Here is a 16,819-nt window from a genome sequence, read left to right on the forward strand (position 1 = left end):
CTTGAACCCCGCTAAATGCTGCTTGCAGCTTTAATTTTTTATGTAATGTTGCTATTTTCATTTTGTCTCATAATTGTATGCAGCAACCCCTCAAATACAAATGTAAAAATATTTGTCACGCCAATAAATCCCTGTAGAATTGAACAGAAAACTGAATATTACAGAACTGATATGCATCCTAGTCATACATATGTTTATATTATAAATAAAGGAGTGTCATAATGAGAATAAAATATGAATTAAGATTCAGATTGAATGATGGTTGAATAAAAACACATTTCAAGCATTAAAAGGTTTATTTAAAAAATGTCTTGTTTCTTTACAAGAACTTTACTTTACAAAGACTTTAAGTTCCAGAACCAACAACAATAAAAGTGCATTTCGAGTACATTTATACCATTCAAGTTTCAAAGTTTACGTAAATATTATTGATAATATTACTTTTTTGAAGAGAAAGTTCTGAACTGTGTCATGACAGGCAACAGTAAGTGATTCATCTTTAATAGTTTCAGCTCATTTTCACATTATTGATTTTTAGTGGAATATTATAGGATACTGTAAGGGGTTAACAGTTTAAGACCCAAAGACCAGATTTTTGAAAGGAGTCAGAATTATAAAAAATACCATTTCCAAGGTCTAAGCTACGTCATTGCTTACAGGTTGAATGATTCTTATTGGCTAAGAAATAGATAAACATAGTAATTTTCCACACATATACAGATAGACTGAAGCACATCTCCATAGATTATGCATCCGACACTCGGACCCTGAAGTCAGACACGACGTTTCATAACAAAATAAAATTTCCAGAGAAGTAAATTAACTCATGTGATATTTAAAAGGAAAGATATTGATTAATGTCTTGATTATAATCACTCATTATATATACATTGAAGCAGCAGTGGATTTCAATCCACCCCCTTCACTACATTTGTTTCAGCTGATTTTATTCCATGGGAATAATGTTGCAGAAGCTGTCGCGATCCTCTCAGATCATGCGTCTTTCTCCGTCTAAGAAAGCAACAAATCACAGATGATAAAAAAAGAAATGAATGGTGCTGTTTACAGCTACAGAAAATCAGCATATCTGTCATCAATCAGTGAATCAGATCCTATTTGAAATGTTTATTTCCCTATCGGGATGAGTTTTTCAGTGCATGTGAAATAAACACAGATCTACATACACACTACAGTAGTGCAGTACTTTACCTCATACGTGGATTTTCTACAGAACATCTGGTCTTCTTCTCCCCCCTTCTGCTTTGACAATTAAACACACACACATAAACATCAATTTTGCAACATTAACATTTACTCTCAATACAGTATCTGTAGGTGATACTTGCCGTTTCTAGAGCTCCTGTGGCGATAGTAAATCACACCAGCAACAGCAGCTGCACACACCAGCAGAACAGCAACAACTATTCCTGCAACAGCACCTGGAGGCAGACCTGAAGCTGAAACAGATCCAGACAAATAGAGACATTAGTGTGAGTGAGTCTGACTGTGTTTATACCATTATCCCTGGAAATATTCTCTCTAAGGACACGTTTACAGGTGCCCCATTCAAAGCTTCTAGTCCAGATTGAAAACGTAACAGTGCATTGATTAAACACTGATTTTCTACTGTACTGTTTATTTTAAGGCTTTTTTCCCCTCCAATTAATTTGAATGATGTATACCTTCTTCTTTTAATATTCTTTTATCTTCTTTAATATTTTATTTTTAGCCATGAATCTTTTTGATTACTATTTAATTACTGTTTATGTAAAAACTTTGAATTATCTTTTGAAATGGTGGAAATATACTTGCCTTGCCTATAATATTTATTATAAATTGGGACAAAGGATGAATATAAATTACAGAAAAGGATGAAACATACTCTTGTCGGTCTCTGGCTCTGTGATGTCCTTTTGGGAATCTGCATCACCAAGACCAGCAGCTGGAAAACACAAGATACAAGAGATTAAAAATAAAGAAATACAAAACAACACAGAGTAGAAAGAAAATAAATTATGGACAATTATGGCAGTTCACTTAATTTGCAGCTGCATAAAAATCTGTAAAAAAAAAAAAAAAAAAAAAAAAAAAAAAAACCTGTGACCAAGCTCCCTGCAGTGGCTCATCACTAATATTAATATCACTCATCACTAGTTCGTGAGCTTAGAATTATAAGGTTCTATCTCCACTTTGGTCGAAATTGAGTTTTTTACATAATCTGATCCATTAGGTGTTTATTAATGCCTGTGTGGTGTTATTTTTGTAAAAAAATATTTTGTTAGTAGTTATTAATAAAATAAAAAGGTTCCATCTCTCCATTGCCAGTTGAGATGTAAAAGCTTTGAAGCTCAATATCTCAGAACTACCCTAAACGGAGATAGAACCTTATAATTCTAAGCTCACGAGTTGCTGAACAAAGAAACATCACAAGTCAGAATGATCAGTTTTGATGACAAATGTTAAGCATTCAGAAAAAGGTTCTTATAGAAACAATTACTCATATTATATTTTCAAAAACATTGTGTGTTGAAGTATATACAGTATATTTCTCCTAAATACGACTTAAGAGTGTCAGTTTATTTTTGACCAGAATAGAAATACAGTTTTTAAGATCTTGCAATTAAACGAACAGCATGGCAATGAAAGTTGATTCTTGTTTTTTTATATTGTTTAATGTCTGTTTAATGTTGATTACTGTGACATAAATCAGCTTGTACAGTAAAACTAGTCATGTACATATGAACAATTAAGAGTGTAAACAGATCTGACAGTCATTTTATTTACAGTATTCAATCTGTAAAATACTTCAGAGTAAATTACATCAAATGACTCACCATTGACAGACACGTTGAATATTTTTATGGCGTCACCCATGTTGCTGTTTTTATAGATGATTGTTGTGCTGTCACACTTGCTGTTTCTGTTCAAGCTTTGCTTTTTGCCTGAACTTTCGCTGCTGATATTCTCTGCTTCATAACGTCCAGCATGTTCAGATCTGATGTTTGTGATGGTCAGAGATCCGGTCTCATTGTCCACCTCCAGTCTGCCTCTGAATCTCCCGTCTACTCCATCATATAAACAATTCTTCTTGGAATTGATTTGAGCTATGAGAGTGTCATTAAAATACCACCGCATTATGTCTTGTTGTTTTTTGTTAACACCGGTGTTTAGAGTGACTGTTTCTCCCTCCATCACTGAGATCACTTCATTTGTAGGACTTAACACACCTGAAGACACAAATGAACAGTTACTAGTGCGCGTGCAAGTATACATCTTTCACCTATTGTGGTTATACCTAAATGTAGGCTATAAAAATATAAAAACAACAGAAGAATGTGCCTAAAGCCTGCCCAAACCTTCTTTTGGGAACAACCTCGTTTATAAAAATGAAAGTGTTCTGTTAGGGTTGGGTTTGGGTTAGTAACTAGCTATATATAAAAACATATAGAAATCTATGCAATATCTTTAGATAGTGTATGGTATAGCCAAGTGTGTGTGTGTGTGTGTGTGTGTGTGTGTGTCTTGGTAGAGAAATATATTTAGCCTACATCATCGGATATTTCAACCTTGGTGAATAGGTAAAAAAATTAAAAATAATACAGCCTATATCTGTAAAGTTTTACCAGTAGTGTCTTGTCTTAAAATGTTTTGCTGTTTTATGATAGATGACAGATTTATGTTGTTTATGCAGTAGCCTATACTCATGCTATTATTTTGATGCAACAATGCATTAGACAACACAAAACTATAGCAATGCAGTACATTTTAAAATTGTATTAAAGGTGCATTTGATCAGGCAAATGACATTCAACTGTTGAATTATAACGCATTCTCTAATGATAAGTAAGTTTAATAAGATTCAGGCTAAGCGATCACGTGTTTTGAAAGAAACTGGAGGGATGCACATGTGATCGCCATTTTATCAGAGTCCAGAGCAGATAGACCTACTAAATAATTACCATATAATAATTATACACAATATATAAAGTAGATGTATAGCGAACACATTATATAAATATATTATATTAAATTATTTAAAACAACGCTGAATAAGATGAAGAGATTTGAATGCAAGACTTCACGAGAAATGCAGAGTTGATCAGCGAGTTGAAACTGCGGGTTGGAACTACAGAATAAAATAAATGTCTTACCATCAACGAGAATAGCAAGCAGAATGATCATAGTATAGCCTTCCATCATGTTAACTGACTGTGTTGGAAACTCTAATGAAGTCTGAAACTCTTTCTTTCTCTTCCTGTGTGAGCGAGAAAAAAACCCGCCTTCAGTGCATGATGTCACTTCACTACAGAGTTTGACATTCAGTTTAAGGTAAAGTTTAAAAATAAATCGGATAATTAAAACAAGACAGATAGCTGATTTACCCAGATGAAGTTACAATAATCGTTATTCCTTCCGTCTAATTAAAGTATGTATATCACATACTGGACGGTGGAGATTCGGATTAAATGAAAGTGAAAGTAACTCTTGACCAGCGTGATCTGAATCCCTTTATGAAGAATGTGGATTTACTTTTTATTTAGATAAGTTTAGCATTAGCAAGATGGTGATGCATCAGCCAATATGTTAAAATATTGGAAATAAACAGAAATATTTGCTCATTTAGAACTAAACGTTGTTATATCACAAAATGTCAAACATTTAAAGATTGGCAAGATAGGGGTAAAATAATAATAACATTAGTACCAACATGCCATTTGGGACCTTCTGTGCCAATTTCGGGTGGCTCATCCTACCCCAAGGGTCTAATTTTACCCTTATACTTCAAAATAAAACTTTTACTCCATAAATCCTTTGTTAACAAATAGACACACAAAAAACTTTAATATTCAATAATACAAAGTTTTAGATCAATATTTTCCAGAAACACCAAATTAGACAAATTACCCTCAAAACTGTTTCGGCTGACTAAATCTCTCAAATGTTGATATTCATATGAAATAAAAAAAATAAAAATATCATAGCCATTCAACAAAAGTGCTGAGATGAGATTTTGTGCCATCTATGGTCAGGAGAAAAAAATAAACCCCCATCTGAACCTAATAAATGTCCTTATTTAATCATTGAATTACCTATTAAAATGACTTGAGACAAATAATGTATTATTATTTTTGTTTATATTTTTTTTAATGGTTAACTTGTATCATTGAATGAATTGATGCTTTCAAACACATTGCATATTCATACTTTATAAACTGGTTTTGTTAATACAAAAATAAATTGGAATAGTCTGAATAAATAAACAGTAATTCTCTGTTGATTTCCCAAATGCCCTTCCAGTGACATTCCAATACCATGACCAATTGAAGTTTAATGCTGTTTTAGTTTTTTATCCTGAGTAAAAGTTGTTCTTTTTTCATAAGGTATTGTGACATGTAAGTAACATGATTTCTCTAAAATCATAATCTCTAAAAAAACAAATTTGTTTTGCAGAGGCTCTTAAGAAGAATGCACAGCTCAACTGGCAATAAACTGAGAGGGGACTCTCAAAATAGTCTGGGACAAGAGATGGAGGAGGACAGTGTCTAGAATGCACACATGACTGTCTGCAGTGTAAGCTGTACTGGTACATGTATAGTTGTTGCTTTTTCTAACTGTCCCCAATTTATTTCCTGTTCAAATGTTCAAAGCTTTCAGTAAAGACTGGTTCAAATACAGGTTAAAAGTATGTATTTTAACAATTAGGTATATAACTTTAAAGAGGTACTCTTTAATCTGACTTAAATATTTAAATATTGTCTCTGGAATTTCAGAATATAGCATAATATGAATGAAATTTAAATTACAAAAGATTTCAATCTCACTGTGTGCTCTAATGCTTTAAAACTTGTTTGTGTGGTGTTGCTACTTATTTAGATGGAACCCAGATGATCCCTAGTTGGGCCCCACCTAAAGCCCTGTGAAATCCTGCATAAAACCTAAATGAGTAAGTTGCTGGGGCCAACATGGAACCCGAGGACAAACCCACTTACAGCCCGTATTTCAGCCCATGTAGTACCCACAAAAAAACTAAAGCTGGGACCAAGATGGGTCTTGTGCATGTAGCAAAGTTGGGACCCACCTGTTTATAAGTGCCATCCTATAAGAAATTCATGTGGCCAATTAACATGGGGCCATAATGGAACCTGCGGACAATCCCATACAGAGCCCATTTTTCAGCCTATTTCAAACCTACATGGGCCCCACATACAAATGTCGACTGGGTTAAAGCTGGGACCGAGATGGGTCTTGTGCGTTTTGCCCACTTGGGTCCCACCTAGTACCAAGTGCATTCCTACATAAAATCCATCTGGGCAATTACCATGAGGCCATTATGGAACCCGCGGACAATCCTACATTTCAGCCCATTTCATACCCACATGGGCCCCACATACAAATGTTGGCTGTAAATACTATACATACTAATAAGCAACTTGTTAATAGTGACAATTGGACCCTAAACTGAAGTGCTATCAAATTTTTCAACTCAAATCAGTATTTTGTGTCCATTTTTTTACTTATGTGGCAAGTCCTGTAGCTAAGCAGGATAATGTACCCCTAAAAATAAAAAAAATAAAAAAATAAACACCTTCAGGGTGACACAAGATCGGTCTTGAGTTTATTCTGCAATTAATAACCAGCTAGACGTATATTATCTATTATTTCTACAACAATGGTGCAAATGTGAAGGAACAATGCTTTCTCTTGTTACATTCTGTAATTGGATGTTTTCTCACAGATAGAGGCGGAGGGAGATCACGTGACTTGTGAAGATCCCTACAAGATCAGTCAGCACTTGTGCTTTTATAATGCTCTAAATAGTCTTAATGTTTGAACTGTTTAACATGATAAATGCTTTGTTGGTAACATTGATTAATGAATGCCTGCATCCAAAGCTACAAATAAGGAAAATCACAAGCAGTTATAATATATAAGTTATAAAAACTGGAGTTATAATAAGTGCCTTTGGTTGTGGATTAGTTAGTCCTTGTGGAAGAGGTTTTTCCTCCACTGTTTCTTGTGATGTTTCTAAGATTGTGAATCTTCTGGAAAGTGACTTTGTGCCTCATCATGATAGATACCACTAGGTGGCGCTCATTCAGATGGAATCTGCTTTTCCTTGTTTTAATTTTGTTCTTTATTTCTATTTAAATCCTTCTTGTAGCATTCAGCCTTCTTGTAAAAATTTTGCAACAAATGCTTTGTATGTTTAACACACAAACACTTAATTCATCTCACTGATGAATTGTTTAGTTGTACCATCAAAACAAGGACACAAAGTCACTTTTCTGAACTACTACTTTAATCAGGCCTCTACTGTTTATCATTCTCATTGAAAAGGATTGCATATAATTTCATTGTACTCTTTTGTATAATGACAAATAAAGATTCTGATTCTCTGAGAAGGTCTAATGATCTTAAAATCCCATTCAGTTTCTCTATGGAGCAATTTATTGATTTTAACAATTGTACATAAAGACAAACCATGAGCTTAGAGGTTGTTAGTCAACAGTACAGGAATGTGCTTCTCTTGAAACCATGATTCAGAGTTACTTCAACATCAGTAACAAAATGTAAATGACAAATAGCACATGAAGAACTACACTAAACTGAAAATAATAGCCTGTAGGATTTACTTGATAAAGTCCTTGTAACAATTTGCACTAACACATTTTAAGTACATTTTCATGCTACTGCTCTGTACAACTAACCTGTTATTATCAAGTAAAATATATTACTATTGAACTTAACATTCATATGACATTTAAATTACACAACATTTAATTGAACATATTTAACATTTAATATATTTGAATGCACATATATTCTACTTAAATAAGAGTTAGTCTACTTAATTCTATTTGTTAATTTAAGTATTAAAATTATTTTTAATTAAGTACATTTAACCAAATTAACTTTTTACTGAAACAATATAAAACTGAATTAACCCACACTTATGCTTTACTTAGAAACATATAGGTAAATAGTTATCGTATAGATTTCCTATGTATCAACATAATAGAAGTATCATTGCACCTGAACACAGAGACCTCAATACTTGATACACAATGACGGTAACATTTGATAAATTTTGTTTTTGAGTATAACTGTGATTTTGAGTAAAAAATGAATCCAGATGTCACAAAATAGCAAAACAACAAAAGTAATGACGAAACGGCGTAAATACAGCTGGAAAACAGTGAAAAAAACTACCATGTTAATTAATCATGGCCCAGTGCATGATGGGAACGCCAGTATGCATTTTGCGTGCTGTCCGGGGAAGGGGTCCGAGTAACTCCAAATGGTCATTGGGGAAAGAGGGGGTGGAAAACAGTAAAGCAAATGCAAAATGAAAACACAGCATAAACTGAAAACAAATAAAACAGTTCATATGATTAAGAAATATCAAATGGATCCACAACAGAATAAAATTAAAGGTTAAAAATGTTTATAATTTTAGCCACCAGATGGCCCCAAAGTAGGCTGCAGCATATTAAAAAGCTTGGGGTGTAATGAATCTTTTTTAAAGATTAAGCATTGGTAAGCAAAGCTTATTTTCGTCATCACTAAACAATTACACCACACATATTTTCATTTTTATAGATTAAAACTCCAAGATATATTCCAATATTTGATATGTGTTCTGTTTTCTTCTTTTAACCTCTTGTCAATCTGACATCATTGACCAGAAGAACAACTGCAGCCACAGAAGCCACGCCCATCAGCGCAGTGACGACCAATCGGAGCACAGCTTCAGCAGAATCACAACCACAGTTGTGGACTTCTGAAAAAAACAAATACATCAGCAAAGATTAAAAAAATAATAATTGTGTGTTTCAACAGGTTGATTTTAGTCAGGAACACAACAACTCTCACTGAGAACATTTAAGGTGAACTATTTCCTTAAAAGGATAGTTCACCCACACTCTGGTGTTGTTCTAATGGCATATGCCCTTCTTTCTTTTATGGTTCACAAAAGGAGATCTTGCTTCACACTGGTCCATATAATGGCAGTGAATAATGGACGACCAACATTACATGGACGAACACGAACAATAAAAAATTCTTTCTTTTTTTTTAAATTCTCCTTTTGTGATCCATAAAAGAAAGAAGGGCATATGACATTAAAACAACACCAGAGTGAGTAAATGATTACTTGATTTTCATTTCAGGGTGAACTATGCCTTTAAACATTCTGGCATCTTAAAAGTTTGGTAAGTCTGGTTCAGTCTTGTAAAAACAACATACATAGTTGTAAAAAAAAGTAATATCGCCACTGACGTACCTGCATGTGCCTGACAGAGTTCAGTGATGTTAAGATGTTCATATTTTGTTGATCCTGATGATGAGGATGAGGATAATCATGATGAAAAAATAAAAAAAATAAAACATGAGAGAAATAACAATTAATCAGAATAGTGTTTATTCCAACGTCAGCCAGCCAATGTGTGTGTGTCATTACACACTCAATGACGAGGTCAATACTGATACTGACAGACTTGGACTTCTGAGTCACTAGCTATAGGTATAGCAATAGCTTTCATCCAAAGTTGCAAATATAACAAAGTTGTAATATTGCATAAACCATTTGCAAATAAAGCACCGTTTCCATCCAGTGAGTCGAAGAGAGTAAAATGGTCACTTCCTGATAAACTGGCACTAAATCTCACTATAAGAAAAGTAGAAGAAACCAATTGCATCCCAGTGCGCGCTGACGAAACACAATAAATGTGTTAAGAGAGTTCTGGCAGGTAATTATACCGAACCACTTTGATGACAGACTTTGCTCAGGCATTTCAAAACAACCAAAACAGCATTTCAGATGCTTTGCAAAAAGATTGGTCCGCTGGTTAGTCCAGTTATGTCGTCCCATCACCTAGTCACGTGATTTTTTTTTATGCACATCAAGGATTCAAGATTAAAAATGGTATTTGTCACATACAAGTAAGTCCTTAAAGTGCTTTTTGTTTCATGTCCATGTTAAGGAGTCTGATGGCCCGAGGAAAGAAGCTCCTCCTGAGCACCTCCATTTTAGTCATCGGGCTGCAGAAGCATCTGCCTGATTGAAGCAGTTTGAACTGTGAGTTTACAGGGTAGGTGGAGTCCTTGAGGATCTTGACAACCCTGGCTCTGGATCGCCTGGTGTGAATGTCTTGCAGAGAAGGGCTGGCGGTTCTAGATATACGCTCGGGTGAGCACACCACACTCTGTAGGGTTTTACGATCCTGGGCTAAGCAGTTCTTGTCAATATACTTTATATAGCCCTATAGAAAGTTTACAGGATTGTAGGGAGGGAGACCTTGAATTTCCTCAGTAGTCTCAGATGCTACAGCGGGTTTTTTTTTTTTTCTTTACTTGGGCTTAAATGTGATGAGTCCAGAGATGTGCAAACTGAGGTACTCTCTTCTGGGGTCCTGCCGATGCTGAGTGGGGTATCGTTCTGCTGCTGCCTCCTTCTGAAGTCAACAACCAGCTCCTTGGTTTTGCTGACGTAGACTCTGAGGAAGTCCACAAGTTCGGAGTGTGCCATTTGGGACAGGGCCATGGAGAGGAAGAGGCGATCTAAAGCTTGGCTTTATTTTACTAAACGAGACAAATTATGCCGTTTGCAATAACAGGGTTTTTCCTGCATTGAACTTGTTTTAGCGCCCGCCAAAGCGATTTTTTGTCCCGCCAAAGTCTTATTTGATTGGTGAGTAATGTAGATGAACTGCTGCGGTTGTGACAGGGCGCATGTTTAACTGAAAGAACGTGCAGAGAGAGAGACCCGGTCACGCGCTCACTCTCTCTCTTTGGAGCCAAGCGAAAGTGTAAACAAGACCTCACCGTCTCCAAACTAACTGCTGTCTTGCTCTCTCTCCCTGGCACATATTCATCAAAATAAATTAACATGGTGGTAAAAGTTCTGAAGACCAAAGTTTCATGTGGAGCATTCTGAGATTTTTTTTTTTTTTTTGAATTACCGCTGGGTGTGAATTGTGCTAAGTTGCCTGATCTTTTCTGGAAAGCGTTTAAGACATTCAGCTGACATAAAACAACACTTTAATTAAACGAAAAAAAACTATCCAGTGATGAAATGTTTTCTGTGTTGACACAAATCTTGGATGTCCATGCCCTAACTGCTGGGATAATCACACAACGCGCATGACACGTCCAATTGGCTTTATGCCCAGTTGCACTACTTCCTGAACTTCACTTCCTTTGTTTCCTGTCTGCCATTATTGGACAAACTGATTAATCCAGGTGTGTCTGACTATTGTTGTTGTGACTACTGAGGTCAGGCACACCTGGATTAATCAGTTTGTCCAATAATGGCAGACAGGAAACAAATGAGCTGGCTGAAGTTCAGGAAGTAGTGCAGCTGGGCATAAAGCCCATTCGCGAACTAATGACTCCTTTGAGCCGATTAATTTTAATGAATGGTTAAAACCACTGATCTTTCCAACAGTGAACTCAGGAGACGTCTGAATCGGTGTTGACTAATCAGTAACACTTTACAATAAGGTTCTATTTATTACATAAAAAGTACAGTTTGCTTACTCAAGCTTAAGCTTTAAAATAAATAAAACCACTTGTTTTTTTGAAAAGCATATGACTACATTTTTCCACACAGTGCTATCAAGAATCGATAAGATAATCTTTAAAGAATCGGATCGATAAGCAGAATCGTCAGTGGCATTGATATTGATAAAATCTTATCAATTCCCTTCCCTACTTGTGGAGCTCCTGCACTCAAGGTGAAAATGTCAGGCCCACTTTCACTACCTGAGGTCTGCATGAGAAAAAATCCAGAACCCAGTCACAAAAAGGGGCATTCAGTCCAAGGTCCCTGAGCTTAGAGATCAGTCTCTGGGGGGCAATAGTGTTGAAGGCTGAGCTATAGTTTATAAACAGTAGCCTCACATTATTTGCTTTATTGCTGTCAGTGTTGGTGAAAGTGGCATGCAGGATATGGGAGACAGCGGCCTCACCTGTTGGGGTGATAGGCAAACTGGAGTGGGTCAGTGTTGTTAGGGATGCATGAGTAGTACATGATGTTCTTAGTAAGCCTTTCAAAGACCTTCATCATTAGCGATGTAAGTGCCACAGGTTGATAGTCATTTTGGCAAGAGGGCTTATTGTTTTTTTGGCGCAGGAACAATGACAGATTTTTTAAAACGTGTGGACCCCTGACTGAGTGGGGGACTCATTAAAGATGGATGTAAATAAGCCAGGCAACCGATCAGCAAAGGAACTTTAAACTCGAACATGCTGTCCGGCTGGCTGCTTTCCTGATGTTCCCACGCTTGAGAGCTTTATGAACCTCATCCTCCAATACAGTGATTGTGTGCTCGTTTCTGACACATCGGTTTCTTCCCTCGGTGCTCTTCGGCAGACTGGTAGTAAGCACTAGAGCCTCGAAACATGCATAGAAAGTGTTAAATTTGTTGGCCAGAGAAGAGTTTGCTCTCACCGTGATGGTGGACATTCCCGCCTCTCCTGAGTTTTCCACATGAGCCTTTGTTTATATTCCGGTAAGAGGAAGATAGCGGCATGATTTGATTTTCTAAAAGCCGGTAGCGAGTTGGCTTTGCAGCATTCCTGAATTGAGACTAGCAGTGGCCCAGTGAATTTTCCCCTTCTGGTTGAACAGGAGATGTGTTGATAAAAGTTCGGCATAACTTATTAAAGTCTCCAGTCACAATGATGGCAGAGTCCGGATGACTGTTTAGACAGACGCTGTGCACATCATGGACCTTAGAAATAGTCCCCCTAAAGTGGGAAATAAACTAGTCGTGGTATAAAATATATATATATATATATATATATATATTACTAGTCGCAATATAAAAATCAAGTTGTGGTGATGACCGAGGTAAACTCCCGCTCTGTTGTCCTGTCCATCCGAAGAATAGAAAAGTTATCAAATTGTGTTACAGCTACGTCCGGTACCGAGGGGATCAGCCATGTTTCGGACAGACAGAGGATATTACAGTCCCATATGTCCCGCTGGAACCTGGCTCTAAAATCATCCATCTTGTTCTCCATCGACTGGACGTTGGCTAGCAGGATCCTGGCCAGAGGTGGACTGTGGGATCTGGTCCTCAGTCTGTTGTAAACCCCAGCACGTTTCCCTCTGTGTTTTTTGTTCCGTCGCTTCGGAGGCTCCCTCTCATGGCCATTGTTCCTGTCCGTTGAGCAAAGTGTCTCAGTTGGCCACATTGGATTAGTGGATAAACTGTTGCAGAATAGGTAAAGGTTTCTGATGCTTAAAAGTGTTCTTCTGTCATAGGGGATCAGTGCAGATGTCATGTGTGCAAAACGTGAGAGTAGTTCTAAGTAAAATAAAACACAGTCTAAGTGGAGTGACCAGGGCCGCGTCCGAACACGGCGGCACCATCTTCTGTCTTCAAGTCAATGACTTCCATCAACTGTCTGGTTAAAAGTGTTTAAAAACTACAAACATGGCGCATGTGAGCAACTGGCGGTTAAGTAGAGAGTTTTAGATAAAGGGGTTTGAGTGATTAATAATAAATAATCTGATTAAAAAAATAAAAATAAAAATCAGTTATCCGTGTTACATTTTATCAGCAACAACATTAATAACTTTTACAAAGATCATTAACTTTTAAATGCATAATTATGCAAACACGAGGAGAGTTCTCCATATGAAAGACATACTACTGGCAAATCAACGTGCTACTATTCTCTCTGATACAAGTAATTAAAATAAATTAAATGTGGAGGAGGTTAACTGTGACAAGATGATTGACAGGACATTTAATACAGTGACAGGATGCACGTTACTAAAGCTTGCCTCCTCTTGAAAGTATGTATTTTTTCTTCACAAAAAGATACATTTAGGGCATTGTATAGGAGGCGAATTGGGACACATGTACAATTTATCACAATCAGTCAAGATAAAAAGTCAATAAATAGTGTATACTTCTTTAAAGTTAAATAAAAAATAAGATTATCTACAATGACTCTGTGTGTGTGTGTGTGTGTGTGTATGTGTGTGTGTGTGTGTGTGTGTGTGTGTGTGTGTGTGTGTGTGTGTGTGTGTGTGTGTGTGTGTGTGTGTGTGTGTGTGTGTGTGTGTGTGTGTGTGTGTGCAACCCAAGCCAACAGGTACAGATCAAAACAGTCTAAATGTTAAGATTCATCACTTTCAATGGTGTAATACTTAAAATATTTGAAAATGAAAACTCACCATGGACAGTAAGATTGAAACTCTTTCTTACACTGTTGGTCTGTAGTTTATAAACTCCAGCATGTTCAGTTGTGGTGTTTGTGATGATCAGAGATCCAGTTTGATCGTCCAGCTTCAGTCTGTCTCTGAATCTCCCATAAGGAACATCATCATATACAGTCATGCTGTCATCCTGTACATTGATTTGAGCTATTAAAGTGTTTTCAGCTCCAAACCTCCACAGAATCAGATCATCATCCATCATTTCAGTAAGATCAGAGTTTAGAGTGACTGAATCTCCCTCCATCACTGACACTGCCTTCATTGCATCTGTATCACCAAACACTCCTGAAGAACATTGAATTTGTCACAGATGAAGGGTAAATATAAAAAATAAAATATATATATTTTTAAAACTGGTTTATAATTAATTAATAATACAGTCAGTTGGCCCCTTTAGTGCCCTTGCTCCCCAAAATTATTGGTTATGGGCAAGGGTTCAATTTGGATTTATTGTGTGTGTGTTTGTGGGTGTGTGGAGGTGTGGAAGGGGGGTGGGTGGGGGTTAAATAAACCATTAAATGGCACTTTCTGGAGTTTTGTGCAAAGAAATTGAGTCTTACATGATATGTGAAAAACTGCATGGTTAAGGGCATAAATAGTTGATTTAATTTCCTTTAACCACTGAGCTGAACTGACTACAAACAGGCACATCAGGACACAAACGAGCAGGCTTGTGTGCCGGGGCTGAGCCCCGGAGAGCTCCGGCCCAATTTAACCACCGATTATAATAAGCCAAACATGCCAAGCAAAGCACAACCTAAATGGACAGAGTTCATTTATCATTGATTTTGCAAAACAGATCATTTGTAAGAGTGCTCTGTGAACTAGTGGGGATTGTAATACACATTAAGTTTCCCCTCTGAATTCTCTAGTAGAAAACATAACTGGAATTAAAACAACTTAATTCCAACGGTGTACATTGAATGGTTTGCATTGCTTCTTTTTTGGAGATAATATAATTAAAATTATATAATTTACTTCCCGTCATGTTATTTCAAACCCATTCTGTGAAACAAAAGTAAATGTTTAGCTGATTTCTCAGTGATCAATATTCAAATGTGGTAAGAACAGATTCTGCTGTGTTTTTTGCATCTTCCCCAACGTTCTGTTGTGGTTCTGACTTATTTCTATTTTAGTTTGATTGCAGCATCTTTTATCTAGGGTTTAACCAACAATGTAGATCTGTCCGATTAAAAATGTCTCTGTTTAAATATAAAGAATTAATGTGTTTAAAAGAATTTGAATAAAACTTACCAACCAGATGCCACAAGTAGAGCAAAACAACCACGTGAACCATTTTAAAATGATAGTGCCTGAAATATGCGAACACTTCTTTGACAGACAGATTGTGAACAAACAGGATGGTGTTAAACTGTGATATTAAGCTAGTGTTTGCGTACCCTCCCCCCACAGCATTTGACCACAAACCACATTGCACTATTCTAGCATGTGTTGGTTGTACTTGTTCATCTAACCCCTGTTATAACTTACACTTTTCTTTGTGGCAGATAGTATTATTTTATCACTAAACACAAGTTGTACCTGTTAAGTTCTACATTCAATTATTAAATTGACCTTTGAGACTGCTGATGTCGCTTCTTGTGTCCTTTGCGTTTATTTAATTCCCAGGAGCTGCCTAGCGGGAGGGGGAGTAGAGTCACATCTTGTATGTGTTCTTTGAATTTATTTCATTCCCTGTGTTTAGTCCCCGTGTCAGAAAAAAAATTGTTTTCAAAGTTATCCATACTATTCACCTATTTTAAGTTCCTCTATTTGTCCTGTGTATTTATACCCCCATATTGGTCTGTTATTGTAAGTATGTTGGTTGGTTGGTTTGCATTGTGCTCCAGAGTGTTTTTCTTTTGTAGAATAAATACTGTATATACTGCTGCATTTAGATCCGTGGCTCAAATGTTTCATTTGCATGCACCAACTCGTGACACTTTCCACAATTCTGTTTGGTGAATAGTGAACATGTTTGTGAAGCAGAAGCTGTTTGTCCACCAAAGCGGTCAAACACATTTGTAAATAGATCAGACCACAGCAGGTTTCACTTTGACTCACAAACTGAGCTGCTGGAAATGCATTCATGTGAAACACATTACTTTTACTCTGCTCTGAGACATTTTGTATACAGGTCTTGTTTTTATGATATATGTTTTTGCACAAAATATGTCTTTAAACTATGTGTATTTGCTTTAAAACTTTAAATAAATTTAATTTATTAATACAATGTAAATTCACAACCAGTGTAAAATAAAAATGCACAGTTTTGTAATTCCTCTAATCAATGGCAAGAAAACTGTATTTACTGGAACCACAGTGTGGATTATTTACTGTATTCAGTCTTTAAAAACTGTTTGAACAGTAATTTATTTTGTAATGTTTAGGTTTTTTTGTTCTCTAAGATCAATATATCAGAATCAATATCTTGATAACTTGTGCTTGTCTGGGTGACATTTTAAGATACACTTATTTAAGAAGAAGAGATACTGTCATGATCCTGGTTCTTCCTTTACTTTGTCTATCTATCTATCTATCTATCTATCTATCTATCTATCTATCTATCTATCTATCTATCTATCT

The 16,819-nt window shown here is 36.2% G+C and overlaps 3 protein-coding genes across 4 annotated transcripts in view; 1 reads left to right on the top strand and 2 right to left on the bottom strand.

The window, feature by feature from the left end:
- LOC309474957 (uncharacterized protein) overlaps window positions 1–16,819 on the top strand; it is a gene marked incomplete at its 3' end in the record, with an annotated part of 239,061 nt that overhangs the window by 154,905 nt on the left and 67,337 nt on the right. The window lies entirely within an intron of this gene.
- LOC309476257 (uncharacterized protein) lies at window positions 36–4,447 on the bottom strand. Its single transcript, XM_082139530.1, has 6 exons — window positions 4,152–4,447; window positions 2,835–3,227; window positions 1,883–1,942; window positions 1,347–1,457; window positions 1,210–1,257; window positions 36–1,011 (listed from the first exon to the last, which is right to left on the bottom strand). Exons 1-5 carry the CDS (start codon window positions 4,198–4,200, stop codon window positions 1,226–1,228), a joined length of 645 nt encoding a protein of 214 aa, XP_081995656.1. The 5' UTR covers window positions 4,201–4,447; the 3' UTR covers window positions 36–1,011; window positions 1,210–1,225.
- LOC309476280 (uncharacterized protein) lies at window positions 6,588–15,777 on the bottom strand. 2 transcript variants are annotated; one of them, XM_082139565.1, is made up of 4 exons: window positions 15,488–15,777; window positions 14,192–14,518; window positions 9,284–9,337; window positions 6,588–8,779 (listed from the first exon to the last, which is right to left on the bottom strand). In XM_082139565.1, the coding sequence occupies exons 1-4, from the start codon at window positions 15,528–15,530 to the stop codon at window positions 8,655–8,657; spliced, it is 549 nt and encodes a 182-aa protein (XP_081995691.1). In that variant the 5' UTR covers window positions 15,531–15,777; the 3' UTR covers window positions 6,588–8,654. The 2 variants fall into 2 exon arrangements, with proteins under 2 accessions (XP_081995691.1, XP_081995690.1); XM_082139564.1 differs by having other exon boundaries at window positions 6,588–8,782.

This window comes from Leuciscus leuciscus (assembly GCF_965113295.1).
Source record: "Leuciscus leuciscus genome assembly, chromosome: 15".
Classification (NCBI taxonomy): domain Eukaryota; kingdom Metazoa; phylum Chordata; class Actinopteri; order Cypriniformes; family Leuciscidae; genus Leuciscus; species Leuciscus leuciscus.

Excerpts from the sequence above, each read along its gene's own strand:
- LOC309476257 (XM_082139530.1), bottom strand. The coding sequence starts at position 4,200 with ATGATGGAAGGCTATACTATGATCATTCTGCTTGCTATTCTCGTTGAT. Across the intron at positions 3,228-4,151 it reads GCTTGCTATTCTCGTTGATG|GTGTGTTAAGTCCTACAAAT; the intron begins GTAAGACATTTA and ends TTGTGTCTTCAG. Across the intron at positions 1,258-1,346 it reads CCACAGGAGCTCTAGAAACG|AAGGGGGGAGAAGAAGACCA; the intron begins GCAAGTATCACC and ends TTGTCAAAGCAG.
- LOC309476280 (XM_082139564.1), bottom strand. The coding sequence starts at position 15,530 with ATGGTTCACGTGGTTGTTTTGCTCTACTTGTGGCATCTGGTTG. Across the intron at positions 14,519-15,487 it reads CTACTTGTGGCATCTGGTTG|GAGTGTTTGGTGATACAGAT; the intron begins GTAAGTTTTATT and ends AATGTTCTTCAG. Across the intron at positions 8,783-9,283 it reads ACTCTGTCAGGCACATGCAG|AAGTCCACAACTGTGGTTGT; the intron begins GTACGTCAGTGG and ends TGTTTTTTTCAG.